At 29.6% G+C, this 17,029-nt stretch overlaps 1 protein-coding gene across 1 annotated transcript in view; it reads left to right on the top strand.

Moving 5' to 3' along the window:
- Positions 1-5,466: 5,466 nt before the first annotated feature.
- The window catches only part of LOC129958041 (lysyl oxidase homolog 2-like), a 60,173-nt gene continuing 48,610 nt past the window's right edge, over positions 5,467-17,029 (top strand). Inside the window, exon 1 of the mRNA XM_056070195.1 lies at positions 5,467-5,572. Within this exon, the coding sequence (XP_055926170.1) occupies positions 5,488-5,572 (85 nt within the window). The 5' untranslated portion in view covers positions 5,467-5,487. The remainder of the gene's footprint in view (positions 5,573-17,029) is intronic.

The following is a 17,029-nucleotide window of genomic DNA, read 5'->3' as shown; positions in this document are numbered from 1 at the left end:
AAAAAATCTATTTTAAACGCGCTACACCTCTTAGAATTAATAATAAAATGAAATTTATAAATTAACAAGACAAATGAAATTTATAAATTAACAAACAAATATTCATTTACTGAATGTTTGTGAATTTGTTTGAAAGTGAGAAGTGCTTTATTTATTTTATTTTATTTTACTTCAAAGTAAAAAAAAAAATGATAGTTTACCAATAAAAATAGAAAATAAAGCAATTGAGGAGGGCGTGGCTTTTGATGTAGCATTAGTCAAAATGACATCATATCTTGCAAAATATTTGTACGATTTTTTTGAAATTTAAAAAAAAAATCTGACACAGGCCCAGAGATAATTTTTTTAGCACCAAATTCAAAATCAGCATTTTCATCAATTTTGGGGTACCAAGTCAACTAAAAATTATGAATTCAATGCATTTTAATCATTCAAACAGATTAATTAAATTAATTATAAAAGTAAATAGTACAGCAATTATAAAAAGCAAATATTATTACTAAAATATAATTTAAATGTTTAAGAGTGTTTAAAAATATATTTTAAAATGCAATGCCTGAAAAATCTAAATGTATATTCATAAAATATATAAGGATTTTCTAAGCCCTCCTTCCCCCAAGAATATCAACGCCAGAAATTCAAAAAGCTTAATCCATCCCTGAATTCTAAATGGTTTTTTCCGTGAGTGTTATTTTGAACATTTGATAATTTACATTTCAAAATTATATATAACTTACGATTTTTTTTATGTAGATAAATAATTTAGATGGTTACAATAACTTTTTTTTTATTTTCTAGATATATTTTTATTAAAGCATTTATGTTGATTTTGCTTAGTTTCAGGGTCAGATTCTACAACACTCAATTTGTCATTCAATGATTTGTAACAACTTGTTTAAATATTTATTTTCTAATTAGCGAAATAATATGCAATGATTATAATTTAAGTTAAATTCATGTTTGATTAAAATAATAAATAATTTTAATTAAATCTAATATTTTTTAGAGCGTCATTCGGTCTAATGAATTTTACAGTTAAATATATAGGCCTAAATCGTTAACTTCATTAGGTGTAAAAAATCAGTACATTTCTATATTTTATGCATCAAAATTTTATTCAAACAGTGACACATTTTTTTTGATAATTTTTTGTCTTATTGTCTAATTCATTTCTTTGTTATTTGTAAAAATGAATGCTTTCAGCGTACCAAAAATTAAATAAATTTAGTAAATAATTGAAGATTGGTTGATATTATGGAATTAATTTTATCGATGACCCAGCCTCTGGCCGAAAACGGCAAGATCATATAAGTTAAAAATATTTTATGAATTATCATTAGTTTTTGAAATTTTAATCTTAGCACTTGCTGACATAAAAGTGGGTTAAATGGGAGGGGGGGGGGAAGAATATGTGAATTGGAATTTATGAAAAGTAGGAGAGGATGTGCTATTTTACTATTTGCTCTGAGACTCATTTTATGTAGGTATGTCTCTCTCCTTCTAATACGATTTTACTTTTGCACAGTTGCGTATTTGGGTCTTGCAAAACATAATTGATTGCGGTTTTACCCTAAGACGATGAGAGAATAGGAAAAATGATATCAAAAATGTTGAGTGTATAAAAAACTTTTGAATAGCAATATTTTTAATTATTTAAAATTCGGGAAATTGAATCTCGAATGATATGTAATAGTAAACGCTTTTAATAGTAAAAGACCTCTACCTCAATACAATGCCTCAGTGCAAGTACCTCCCTTCAATTTATCAACGTATTATAAAAGCAAGCAATTTTAATTAAGTTTTCTTTTTCTATGCAAAATGTATGGAATAAGAGGCAAAAAAAATATACAAAAGACGGATCAAAGGAGGTCTAAGTACTGTCGAAAAGGAAATGGAAAAAGGGAGCATTAATGACGAAAAAAAGCATTTTCACTTTCTCATAAACGACGCGTACAAAAAGAGAGTATCGCAATCACCAAAAAATTAGACTTGAAGATTTTGACAAATCTCAGACAAAGTTTCAGACCACCCTGAGTTGAAAAAAATATTTTTGGAATTATGGTTGTCTGTCTGTCTGTGAGAAGGATCACTCAAAAAACTTTCAGCTAGACAGATGAAATTTAATATATAGTCTCTACTCTAAATTTTTAGAATTCTGTCAAATTTTGAACGAAATCCATTTAGAGGAAGTTTGTCTGTTTCACTGTCCGAATATACGTTAACACGGTAACTAGAAAATGAAAACAGCCAGATCAATGATATTTGATACTCTTATTTAACATCTAAAATGGCAATATGTACCAAATTTGGAACCATATCCTTTTAGTGGTTGACCACCTGTCAGGTTGTACTTTCAGAAGTAAATAAATGAGTTAACTGAAAAATATAATAAATGTAGTAGTGGTTAATTATTCGGAAGAAAAGTATTCCGAAATGTACATTTGGTTATATGGTCTTGTCTGTTTATCGCATCCCAGCGATGAATCACCAGATATAGCACTTCCAATAAGCTTTTTCTTAACTATTGCTCGCCTATGTTTTTAGTTTAATTAATTATATAAACGTCCCGCTTTTAAATTAACACTAGGGCCATTTTGAGACGACCTCGTAATTTTGAACCGCAGTCAGATGACGAAGACGACACCTGAGCTGCCCCCCACTTCCAAACCACAAAAGCTGGAGGACGTTTGGCGCCGACGGATTTAGCGTGCACCAGACCCGATTGCACGGAGGTTTTTCGGTGGAATCGAGTCTCAAACCTGAAGCTCTCTGGTTTCGAAGTCAAGACCTTACCACCAGGCCACCGCGGCCCTGGCCTCGCTTATGGCAAATGGTTAATAATTAGTGAGTATGTGAGACAGTGTCGGGGGGAACACTTCCGTTTGTTAATACATCTTAATACATATGTCTGGCACTTTTGGTGCACTGAGTTTTCTAAAGAGATTTTTTTTTTCTTTATAAAAATGCAATGATATATATTTAGTGCGAAATTCCCTTTTTTGTACTATAACATTATTTCAATTCCGATAATGCGGCCAGGAATCTGTAACTTCCTCATAACGAATGCGTTATATGGAAGTTACTTGAACTACTAGCCATACTAACGATTTCGTTAAGATCGAAAGAACATGTTCTAAATTTGCAAGTTGAGCGAGGAAATTAATAGTTTCTTCTTTAAGATTCCTATTTATTTTCAATTTACATATGCAAAGAATAAGAATAAAAATAGGTTCTACTTTGTTTGGTTATTAGATAATGATTCAATTCGTTTTATTTATGAAAGCCTATGGGTTCAATCCACTGCATTGAAATAGCGTTTTTATTTATTCTACAGTTTTTATTTTCTTAAAAACGAAGCGTTGCTGTTGTAATAATGCTGAGCAGTTTTTGAAAGTGTGTTTGACTAGAAAACCATGCGTTGACACTTAAGTATAAAGTTTAAAAGCCTTTGACCTTTTCATTATATGAAGAGCAAAAGCCCTGCAAGAAGCTTAGGAACTTTCTTTGCATAACTAAACAGTTAAAAAAAAGTCTTATAAAACGAGAGATAACGAATTTTCTTCACACCTGTATACCTACGGGGTGGAAGGTTTTCACCGTTATGGCAAAAAAGGAAATATTTTTTCCCTCTCCAGTGAGTTATTTAAAGAAAATTTATGCAGAAATAAAGGAAAGAAAATTCTTAGATATGCCTTATATCTGTGAGATAAGTGTAATAAAAAAATATTGAAAAAGAATGTTCTTATTCCAACGTGTTCATTCTAAAAAAAAATTATTATTATTTTTATATGTTATGAAAAAGACCAAAATGTTAACGAAATGTAAAGCTTTATCTTTTAGGATCAGTTAGTTATTGAAAGAAAATATATACAAAAAAATGACAGAGAAAAAAATGCCTTTATATTCTTGTTTTACAGCGTTTAAATAAATAAAAGTTTTCTTAAAAGTGCGAAATTAAATAAAAGGAAACTGAATCTTCTGCGTGTTCGAGTTTCAGTAAGAAGAGTCATTTATAAAATTATTTAGATAAAAAGTTAAGAACTTATTATATTTTATAAAAAAACATATTGATGTATTAATAAAGAGAGCAATAATACAGAAACATTGTTTCCAATTCTTGAAAAATAAATGATATAAAAGCACTTTGTTGTAACTAATATATACTCTTAACGGACTTGGCGAGTTTAGTTCCAAAAATTACTTGAACGAGTGCACACTTTAACTGATGAAGACTCTGTTTCTTAAATAGATATTTTCACGTATTTACATTTTTTTTTAATTCTATCCCAGTTAGGAGAGCTATCATTCAGCTTTGCCATTTAATTCTTTTTCAGGCATTTTCATTAATATATATGGATTAATTCTTCTACTGAATTTATATATTTTAAAATACTGGATAATTTTTAATTAATTCTTCTACTGAATTTATATATTTTAAAATACTGGATAATTTTTAATTAATTCTTCTACTGAATTTATATATTTTAAAATACTGGATAATTTTTAATAAAAATAATATTTTTTTTATCAAGCTTCTATGAAAAAGTGAGCATTTAGTGCGAAATTAATTCCACGTATTTTACTGTTAACTGTTACGAAACGTGTAAACGAAGTGTACAGGAAATTTAATATTTATAACTGAAATTTCTGGGTTTTGTTGGGTCGAGGTCCTGTTCTGTTTAAGTCTTAGTAGTTGAACTGGAGAGGTGAAGGCTCGATACCCCATTCCAATAAGATCTCTCTGTGTACACGCAGTGGCTGATTTAGACATTTTGAGGTTCTAGGAAGTGTATATAAGGAGGCCCCTCGTTTAATAAACAGAGGAAATCGGTAGAAAACCGGCCTAATATACTTGATAATGTTCTAATATTATCTTAATATTTTTTAGTTCATTGTTTGATTTTTTTTTTTTTTTTTTTTACAAATCTATTTTTCTAGGAAATAATACTTTGGTTAAGTGCCTCCTCCTGCCGGCATGTTGTGGAAGTTTGGAAAAAGAGTGCGAGTTCAACCATAGTCAGTCCTGATCTGACCACGGTTCAGAATTATAAATTTCGTCCTAAATAACCTTAGCTTAGCTTCGAAACAGAATGAAAATCCAGCTAAACTAATCTACTGGATCGATTATTTGTTTAGCTGCCTTAGAAAACGAAATTTCAGCAATGAGAGACAGTGAAAGTTAACTCAGGTAAATTGAAAAGTTACAGGAATAAATAAGGTTTTACATTTTTTTTCTTTCAAAAATCTGATATTGCATATTCTTTTTTAAATTAAACAGAATTTAAATATCAGATATCCACTATTAAGGAAAATTTAAACCATTTTCTCGAAAATAAATGAGTGTGAAATTATTAACAGCAAAAATGACAAACATCCTTCTTAAAAGAAAATAAAATACATTCACACAGGAAGCGTTTAAATAACTTCAAAACTTTTTTATAGATTTGATGTTTATCGGGACGAATCGTTTTGAAACATCTCAGTGAAATGGAAAGTTTTCATTGTTCTTTTAAAAAAGTTCTCGGCAGATGTTTGATATCCGAAATGAATAACAGCTGTATAAATTTACAAGGTTAGTATATATTGACTGTTTCAAGTTCTTATTCGAAGAATTGGATATTGTTAAAAAACGGAAAATAAAAATTCTAGAAAATATGCATTATTATTATTTTGTATTTTGAAAAGAATCCATACTTAAATTTAAGGAATTAAAATCTTCCTTTCTTGGAGGTTTTAAAATATTTCAAGCATGTGAGTTACGTATATATATATATATATATATATATATATATATATATATATATATATATATATATATATATATATATATATATAAAGTATTTGATTTCTCATGGAAGGAAACAAATATTTAGATTCAATAAATTAATCAAATAAATTCTTAAATTGATGAAATTCTTTAAAACTATTATAATTAAAGAATCTAAACGTAAGTTCTGCATAATATTGTTACCAATGAGACAAAATTAATTGAAAATTCCATTTTTAAATGCTATTTATTATGTAATTAATTGAAGTGAGCAAGAATTTTTTTTTTTTTTTTTATGAAATCAATTCATTTGACAGTGCAGTCAAATGATAAGTGTTCGGATCCCTTAAAGAAGATTGATTTATTTGAATAGCCTCCTATTGTAAAGTTATAGTAGGGTCATTTTGAAACCTGTCCAGATATTGAAGACTAGCCGACATTCCCTTCTCCAAATTTCCACGCCATACCAGTGAGAGGATGTTTGATTCTAAATTCTTTAGCGCCCATCAAACTCAAATACATATTTTCTTTTTGGTGGTACTGAGTCAAAAACACGTGACTTAAAATCTAAGTAGCAGTACAAACGTTTGTGAAATAGTCATTTCATTGGATATACATGTCATGAAAATAATACAATGTGAGTTCGTAGAAGTTAATAACAGTTGATTGAGGAAAAATTACTCTTTGTTTACATTTATGTTCTTCAATTGGTAGGGTAACAGCAAAAGAGCTGCCTCCCCCCCCCCGTGCTTTTGCCAAAGCCTACAAGGTGAATTATTTGATTGAGTCGCCACGACCTTTAATTACGGCACTGAAATGGACAAAAAATAACTCCATTACAGGGAAACCCATGGGCCCACCCCCTTACTTAAAATACTTACTTACCACCGCAAACAATTATTATACCAAACAGTACGCGATAACCTGATTACTTATTGGCAACTTCTCATCCCCTTATCTAAGTATGGGATATCTGATAGAATCCCCTTATCTATCAGGTATGGGATATCTGATAGAATAAGTCATATTACTGCCTCTTCGACCCGCCTCGAAGGCACACGGATAAAAAACTGAATGACCGGACCACCGGAACAGTAATATTAGCGGGAACTGTGGTTGAGTCCTAAGGGCCATCACCGGCCACGGTACAACCCTTTCCTAAAGAAGTACGTCTCGTTATCGATGGGAGGAGTCAGACTCACACCTTTTCGTGTACCCTCCAGGATGGCGAGAACCAACCAACATGCCAGAAGCTTCTCATTCTCATTTCGAGGTGCCCCCGGGGGGATTATCTGATAGGATAAAATGACACGTTATCCATTTCATGTTTGCAAGCCTGCATTTTATAAAATTGTTTTATGTTTACTAATGAAGTTTGTGGTGGTTATATCAAATACAATGGAATTCTGTGAAAATTCAATAGTTATTATTATCAAGTTTTATTTCCTTTTTTACTTTTCAAATAAAATTAATACTTTCGTATTATTTCTGTTTTTTAAATGATTGTAAAAAAATCTTTCTTTAAATTTATTATGTCTATTATTAATATTATCCATGAAAATCCAATGGAGAGAATTGATTGGAACGAATAAATTTTTTTATATAAAGCTATAGTTTGTATGGGGGTGCTCTTCTGCCCAACAAAGATGGAACTTAAAAAATAAAAAACTCTTTTTGCAAGCGGATGCATCGAAAGATGGTCAACATAAAACATCACAGTACAGTTAATAAGGTAATAAATTAAAATTTTTCCTTAGCATAGCAACTAATATCTTTTGACATATTTTCTATCAATAACCAATTCCAGATTGTCCTCTATCCCTGAGAACAGTCACTATTATCACTATAAAACTAGTTACAGAGGTTATAGTACAGTGATATGTCGTCACTGCTCCGGAGCTCCATAGCACGATCATAATGAAAGCGAAAATATAATTTCTTAACATTCTAGACTGTCCTTTTTAGACATTTTTTTTTTATCATTTTGCGCAATCAACTATCGGAAAATTGCAGTTTGATCTTTCCGCGAAGTATCCATACAGATCGATATAGTTCTTAGAATTGTTCGCTCTCCACTTCAGAGTAAAGAAACTGAGCCAGAAATAATCGCTTAGCGTAAATGTGAAATTGTATTTAGATAAGAAAGTTTGGTGTTTCTATGTCCCTGTTAGAGCTGCAGAATTCAAAGTACATCTCATATTGTAGGGAAAATCAGTTTTGGGTAATCTAATACTTTTTAATCACAAAACTACGGGATATACTCATAGCCGAATTAAGATGTAAAAATCAGTCATGGATAATCTAATATTTTTTGTCAGAACAAACTCATAGGCGAATTAAGATGTGAATCAGTTATGGATAAAATCAGAAAATCAGTTATCAATAATCTAATAGTTTTTTAGCCCAGAACAATGGGATAGTCCTCCCGTTCAAATCACTATAACTTTTTAAAAAAAATTTTGTCCTCGCTTTCAAACCACTAAAACTTTAAAAAAAAAAAAATAATTTGTCCTCCCGTTCAAACCACTATAACTTTTTTAAAAAAATTTGAAAGGCACTCGCACAAATTTGAAAACGTATTTTCTTTTCTTATTTTAAAATTCTAATAGTGTATGTATTCAATAAATTGGCGAATTAGCAATTCACTGCTAAAATAGCATCCAAAATTCAAACAAAATACTCTAATCAAGGTCTATCGTTAAAATTTGTTGAATATTATTTAAATTGAGATAAAGTGCATAGTTTAATAAAAATCAAACAGAAAATTTAATTTTTTTTTCTCGGCACAGCTTGTTTCTGAATTGACGAGCAGCCAGTCTTCAAACCAGACAATCGAGATAGAAATTTCGCAACCATTTGAATTCCATGCACCTTCTCGGTACGCCATTTCAAATGATTCGATGTAGGTAAACGTATAACCGATCTTTGAAGGAGCGTCGTTGTTGAAAGAGGTTGCGGCAACTGACCTAATGAATCCTCCCTCAAAAGGCCTCTAAAGCATGTTAGCTTGCGGCCTAACGGAAGACGCTTGCGTGCAGTTTTCTGCCTTATTAGTGTCAAGGCTTGCTTCCATGGTACGTTGACCCCACTCTCTTGACCAAAGATTATACTCAACGGCAGGAAGTCGAATGGTATTATCCCAGACGAAAAAAACGGCCTTTAAAATAACTATTTCGCAATTCCCTTTATGAAACGAAACAATTAACCTACTGAGACCACTATCACTTATTACTTACAGAGAATTTTAATAAATGTAGATGGTACTGCAGCATTTTCATGAGTTATTGAGTATTGTGTGTTTATCTCTCATAATGGGGTGAAAATACATTTTAAATATGATTTTCCCCCACTGTAATTCGTACTGTCAGTATGATTCAGTATCCTTTTTTATTGACATTATTCACCATTATTTTAATGATTATGTAGATACTTCTAATAATCAGATAATATTCTGTTTGTCTTTTGCTAGTCTTTAGCTTATACGAAAAACGTGTAAATTAAAAAAAAATTATTAAAAAGACTGTTATATCCACTCCTCATAGTAGGTAAAATTTTTTCTACATTAGGAAATTCTTCAACTACATTTTGTGAAAAATCTAAACTTATATTCAGCCAAAGTGTGTGAGACTCGATATGATGATTCATCAAAATATGAGCTATTAATGCATATAAAGTACAAATGTTGAACATCAAAATTATTAACTGTTCAATTTTTTTTTTTTTTTTTTTTTTTTTTTTTTGTGCATTTGTTGAATGTTTTAATGTTTACAAATTATGCAATTTGAAAATACAAAATCAGTAGCGCCATCTACAATTAATAATAGAAACTATAACTAATTAGTATTATTATTTTTATATGCAATGCGGAAAAAATATCAGTTATTAAAGCCCGATTTAGGTGGATTGCGAACAAATAGTAAAAAAGAAAAACATAGTCAACATTTTTTTATGTTTTAAGTGTCTAAAGATTTGGAATTAAGAAAAAGCCCATTGTTCTCCTTCAACTTTTCGGTACACTTGCGCTACCTGGCGTGTTATATGCTTCCTAGTACAGTGAAGGAAAACGTGTAAGCATCTCTTTTCCTCCATTACAATACAACGTTTTATACAAAACTAGCATTTGGATGATAAGAACATATCAAAAAATCATTTTTATACGATGTTACATTTTTCAGTTACAGTTTTTATATATCCACGAACAAATAGAGGGTCAAACAATCCACATTTTCATGGATTTGATTCAAAATATAACGCAGATTAACGCAACAATTTGATTTTTAAAACCATATGATATATTTAATCTTTCAAGCTCTTTTCGTTTTTAAGTTAACATTCCCATGCGGAAACGGAAGGACTGGTTTCCTGTAAACGGATTTCTTTTAAAATTTGATCGATATCTGCAACTTTTGTGCTATAAATAGAATTCAAATTCAATTGGAGGCGTTTGAATTAACGTATTCGATCGACATAATATCCAATAGTTATTTTGTTCTGGATGAGGAAGATTTGAAACGTGGAAATTCTTCAAACTGTTTAGACTGAATTTATTGAAGATTGCAATATTTTTTCTTTTGCATGTTTCATGTGCAACAAAGGAAAAGAAATAGTTCTAAAAATTCATCTATTCAATTTAGCGCTCCCTGAAAATGCATTAATTGTCCAGCTTTACCAACACTAACTATGCCACCTAACTGAGCTAAGAGACGGCAACAATCTAGTGCTAGGCCGGTTACTCTCGGGGCCCAGATGAAAGCACTTGGTCTAATCGATTAAAGTTCGATCCTATTATTTACAGTTGTAGAATCATTCCATTCTACATCATAAGCCCGCACACACTAACTGAAGCTTTGACTTTAATTGTGATTTTTGAAAATGCTTTTAGATTGGCATATATTTGCAAATTTCATGCTACTAAAAGCATTCAAACAGATGCCTAATACACAGAATGCAATATTCCATAAAACAGATCATTGGTACTAGTGCTACAAAATTTGAAATATAGGAGTAAAGTAAGTATTAATGGATAGTAATTGCGTTATAATAAGTATCTCAAAGTTTCCATTAGAATTTTAAATTAATAATTAATTGAAAATTCAATATTTTCTCTCACTAGCTTTGATGCATATTAATTGCATATAATTGAATTTTACCCTACTTTTAAATTTAAAAAATTAGGTTTTCAATTATGCCAAATTTATTCCTGAGGTTGTCATTTGCCATATAATATTTTCTTTAATTAAAAAAAATGAAACACAACGCTTTTTATTGTTATAATGAAATTAAAATTAATTTTAAGTTGCATTAAATCTTTTCCTCACAGCTAATATTCATGTTATGATTTTTTAAAAGTACTTTGGACAATATTCCCAAAGAAGAATTTTTACTCACAGGTTATTTTCGACAAAGTTCAATAATGTTTTACGTAATACCGTTTATATCCTGAATTCTTCTGTAATTCTGTCGTTATTTCCCAACATAACGGCTTATGCAATCAAGCGCGACGAAGACAAGCCCGACGAATCGAAACTAAAACAACAGTTTGATACGAAGTTTCATACAAGAAATTGGTTTTATTATTATTATTAACCTCAAAAAAGGAAGGTCACTTAACGATGGAGAACATAATGTAACGGTGGTAACATAATATCAGTTTGTTATAAAATTTTGAATTTGTGACTTTTTGTTTAATCCCATAAAGATATATATTTTGAGCCAGTGACTTTTTTTTTATTACGTAAGAAAAGAGAGAGAGAGAGAGAGAATGTCCCTTGCTATTTTTTCCCCTGTGGCTGTCTCTTGCGAATTATGATCGTAGTAATGAGGGGAAAATATATTTATAATCATTGCCATTGAAAGAAAAAAAAAATGTCTGGCACATGTTTTTTTTTTAACTTTTTCCCTCCATCGTTTTATATATTAACCAAATGTTTTGTTTTCTCGACATTTGAATATTTGTGACTTCGACCAAGATAGACTCGAACAAAATTGGTACAGAAAACGACATCTTCCCGTATTTTCTTGTTATTTATTAGAGAACTCAAATCAGTGTATTAAGAACTTAAAGAATGGTACATTATTAATTTATTTCTATAAAATTAGCATTTCAGTCACAAAAATAATCTTTAATATGCCAAATAATAAAAATAATTGCATCTTAAACCTATAAAATACCATGATGTGCGACATACTAGAACGAAGGTACATAATGAGGTTAATGTTACATTTTCTTCTTTCTATCATATAATTCGTTGTTAATATCATCACAATTTAATTTTTGGCTAATTCATATCTGATAGATGAATTGGCTAAAGAGATAAATCGTTCCAGATTAATCTCGAATAAATTTTTCTTAAGTGTTAAAAATCCTCCGAAGCTAATTAATAGAAAGAAAATTTAGATCAAATAAATTATTTTTAATTTAATTTTGTAATATTGTAATCTTGGAGGGTAAAACTCGAAGACAAATTTTGATTTCATTAATTAAATATATGCAGTCAAGATCAAATCATTTTGCATAATCGTATCGTCTTCAATCAATTTGTGAATGATATTTAAATTTTAATTTTAAAAATGATGTTTCATGCTCATGATGAATCTCGAGCCTTTTCTGAAAAGAAAAAATGACATTTAACTAGAACTAAATAGTCTGTAGTGAGAATCAAAGCGCCAAATCTTGCCATAGATCGATGGTATATATACAAATTACGTACTGATCTTCAAATCTATGCACGACATCGATAAACATTTGTCTGTACCCCGTCCTATCGCTATACAAATGTTTCGAATGATGAGAGAGCAATTACTCAAGGATTTATATTTGTTTGCACATTAAATCGACAAGTAATAGAATTTTGCATTTATGGTCCCAAGATTTGAGAAACATACATTTGGTAATAAAATAAATCTCCCTCTCTCTCTCTCTCTCTCTCTCTGTGTGTGTGTGTGTGTGTGTGTGTGTGTGTGTGTGTGTGTAATGATAATTTAAAATCTAATTTAAATTTAATAAATTTCCAAAGTTTTGTCTTAAATTAGCTCATATTAACTTCATTCTAAAATATTCTTTTATTTCCTGATCCCATTCCACTTTTATTTTATTTAATTAATGCAACAAAAGCTCTGTGAAGACATTTTAGTCAGCGTTCCCACACTCAGATAAAGGGATAAAATACTGTCCAGCTAAGCACATTCTTTTAAAAGATCCTTATGATTCCCTTGCTTGTGATTGACACGTGTTAGAAATCCCTATTAAAATATCATAGTATATATTCACAATGATAAAATTTTCATCAGCTTTCCCTCATTTCGTGTTGTGTCGTTCTGTGTTGTGCTCGTCGCTTTTGCTTGAGCAAAAAATTATGCCTCCCGGGACGGAAATAAAACGAAGTTAAAAAATCGAAAGTCTCTTCACTGTCTTCGAAACTACCTACTGCTTCAAAAAAAATACATGTTTACATATATATATAAAACGTCAACATGCGTGGCTTAGAAATGGCTCTTATTTCATAATGACGACTAGCAACAGTCAGATGTAAATAAATCACTATAAGAATATTGCACTACATATGCTTTATTGAATGATTTCATAACTGCAATAATTCAACGCTTCGGTAATTAATGAAGCTGCAAAATATTATTGGAATTACTTTAGAGAGGGCTCACCAAAAACTGTATCCACTCAGAGCAAAAAAAAAAAAAAAAACCACATAAATTAGCTCAAACAAGGCTTAAGGGAGCTCAAAAATAGGCTTAACTATTTCCAAATAAATAATGGATAGACGCCAATTGGTGATCATATATATCTTCCAAAACTATTCTCTCACAAAAATGGTTTTTGATCAAATCCACGTTTATGGTCCAATTGAAAAAAAAATTCCTTTTTTAATAATATCAATTTCATTTCTGTACAATGATTTCTTTATTTTTAATATTTTTTAATGTAATACACAATTTGTAAGAATATTTTTCATGTGATGGAATTCAAATTCGTGCATCAAAACATTCAATCGCGTACGAATGAATTAAATTAATTTTAAAATAAAGAGATTAAAAATTTGCTTTCTTTAGATATTAATTCCGAAGTAAGATTTTCACTTCCACTTTTATTTCGTTGTATGAACACTTTTTAATTTATATAATTTGTTTTGATATAAATTAATTTCATGTATCTCGGTCTTAGAAAATAACGAAGTGAAAGCTTTAAAAAATATGCCTTTTACATGAACATTTAACAGCCTAAAAAAATAGATATAAGGGTGAACAAACTAATCACCAAATGTGCTAGTTTATCTTAAATTTTATAAGAGTAGTTGAAAATACTTGATTCTTAGCACATTTTGTAAATAAAAGGCTCAGAAGTTTATTAACTCGTTATTTTTACAATTCTATTCCTGAATTTTCTTTTGTCAAAACCCCCAATCATACTACTTTTTTTTTTATTTAATCTTTCATTTAATCTGTAAGGGTTCCATTTTCGTATCATTAAACATAAGATGAATAAAAATTTTAATCCGAGCTTTAAAAGAGAATCTAATTACCACAATAATCTGTGCTGCATCTCCATGAGGTTGTTTGATGTTCTGAATACTACACAATGGTGTATAAATATATCTGATATTGTAGATCAATTTATACTGTTTGGGAAGTCAAAACATATTATATTTACATAAAATACGATGGATAATTTCAGAATTTTCAAAAAAGGGGAATAGTACTGAGCGTTTATGAATAAATATAGAACAGAAAATATTTTGATTTAAAAGGTTTATTTAAATTTTGCCGAAAAATTCTTTAATATTGTACTGTGCTTCAACCCTCTTTATTCAAGACCTTTCTTTCTAATATATTTTTGTATTTGAAATCTAAAAATCTTTCTGTCCGAAAATGTTTAAGAAAATCTGATTTTCATCATTTGAAATATTTTAATATATTTTGAATTTTAATAAAATTTGCATATTGTGAAAAAAAATATTATATCCCCTAAAAAATTCAAATATTATGTTCAAAACTTATGTTTGCTACAGTCACATTATAAAGTTTTTTTTTTTTTTGTATTTGTTGTCTGAGGAAAAAAATGCACAAGAATATTAAATTTGATTTATTTGTTTTCAAAACATCTAAGTTACACAGAAAAGTGACCTTTTTAAAAATATTATTGGACATATTTTTATTTCTACCGTGGATTAAAAGTAGTGTCTTACACGTATGTTTTTTTTAAATTTTATTCTTTGTACGAAAAGAATGAAGAGTGAAAATCAAGCACGATATTTGACCATCCGTGGTCTGCCTCGTCTAAAATGATTTTTTATATTTGTTTTCTTTATTATTATTCAATGCGTTAAATTTTTTGAATCATTTAATTTTTTAATATAATCCCCAACTATTAACTATGGTGTTCCAAGCCTAGGTTCTTTACTAGCATAAAATACCGTCAAATGTTCATAATAAACTCAGGGTTGTTGCTAAAAAAAATGTTGCTAAAGGGATTCCCTGGGCTTTCATTTATCAGATGACGCGCTTTTGTTTAAAATCAGGCTGGAAATCAACTTCTTAAAAAAATCTAAATCACTTAACTCGTCTTTCAGAAAAAGTTTTGCTTTATAAAATAATATAATTCGATATTATTTGCCTTTCCCATTCAGAGATTGCCCAAGCACAATGTGATTAGAATCGAATATTATGTGCACACGAACAGTCTATAATATTTCCTTTTAATATTGACCCTTTTCTGTTCGCTATTTTATTCACGAATAGATGTGGCTTGCTTCATTCCTCCTCTTTTTAGTTTTCTAAAAGTTATAAATGTTTTTGAATTTTATACATATAATATTGATTTCTGAACAGTGGGGGGACAGTTAATGAATAAGCCAAACAGAGAACAAATCGAAGAAAAATTATTTTCACTAAATATTTAAATGTTCGTATAAGGCTCCTTCCCAAAACAAATAGAGAAAACAAAAAACGCTGTGCATAATATTTTGAAAAACCCTATAGTGCTGCCATCTGTCGGCTCTACTGTAGATGAATAAAGGAAAGTGGTATCCCGATTGGTTGAAAATCAATGACAGTGACCAGTGAATTCTCTCGAACAAATGAGACAAAATTCAAAAGTTAGAAGTGTGAACTTTTATACATTTATGTTTGGTTACTAGGGAAGATTCTGATAACTACATACATAACCTTTTTGGGCCTAACATAGATAAGGCTTAGTCTCTGAATTTTCGCAATATTTCAGGATAGTATATCCTGGCACTTTTTTAAAAAACTAAATTGGTAATATTATGAGACCTAATAAGCAGCTAGCGTCAAGAATTGACTTCATCAGAGAAATTAAGCAAGATATATTTATTGTAATTATCTATAATTTAAAGAACTCATTTACATTTATTTTTTGAGTTTCCATCCAAATTAATGAAGTTCTAAGGCATATTAACATGCTACAGCACATGACAACAATAGTCACCTAATTTTCCGAAGAAAAGTATGTGAAATAATTAATAGCGTGCGGCCAATGTGTTAAACATTAAAGAAATAAAAATATAGACAGCTGAATTGTTCTTCAAATTGGTTATGTCTACCCACTCATTATATGAAAAGTTATCATTCTTTCCACAGTAAATGTTCTAAAAAATTCCTATTATTCAACTGCTTCCTGTAATATTTCACGATTATTCTCTTCAGAGAGTTAAGCAAAACTGAGTAATGAGAAATATCAAAAATAGGGAATAAAATTTTTTTATACCTGTAATTTGCATAAAACTAATCATTGTTTATATGAAAAAGTATATAATTTCTGAAATGAGAATTTTGCTTCTGCGAAATCTGATTGATGACGCTAAAAAATGATCATTCTTTTTTAATAAAGAGTTTGGAATTAAAATTTATTCTTGGTTATAGATCCTTTATCAATTTTCAATTCATGATTTAGTTACAGTTATTTTGATAAATTTTGTTAAATACGCCAAAAAGTATTTTACTTTCATACTATCCGTTAGATGGCACCACAGAAGATTGCTTTTTCCCTTACCGTTGACTGTTGCTTTGAAATTAGAATTCACACTAACGTAAGTCCTGTCAGGCTAATGAATATTATTACATTCCATCAAATTTTTTCTGTGTATCAGTATCGTTCTTTTTCAGAAAAGTCATAAGGAATATTCATTTTTAATATAATGACTACAGTTATTTAAACTAGTATGGTGCGTTGACGTATGCATCAAACAGAATAATTTTTATTGTTATTATTATCACATTACATTTACATTA

The sequence above is a fragment of the Argiope bruennichi genome, chromosome X1 (assembly GCF_947563725.1).
Source record: "Argiope bruennichi chromosome X1, qqArgBrue1.1, whole genome shotgun sequence".
In the NCBI taxonomy this organism is placed as follows: Eukaryota; Metazoa; Arthropoda; class Arachnida; order Araneae; family Araneidae; genus Argiope; species Argiope bruennichi.
This window is presented reverse-complemented; position numbering and strand designations above follow the sequence as displayed.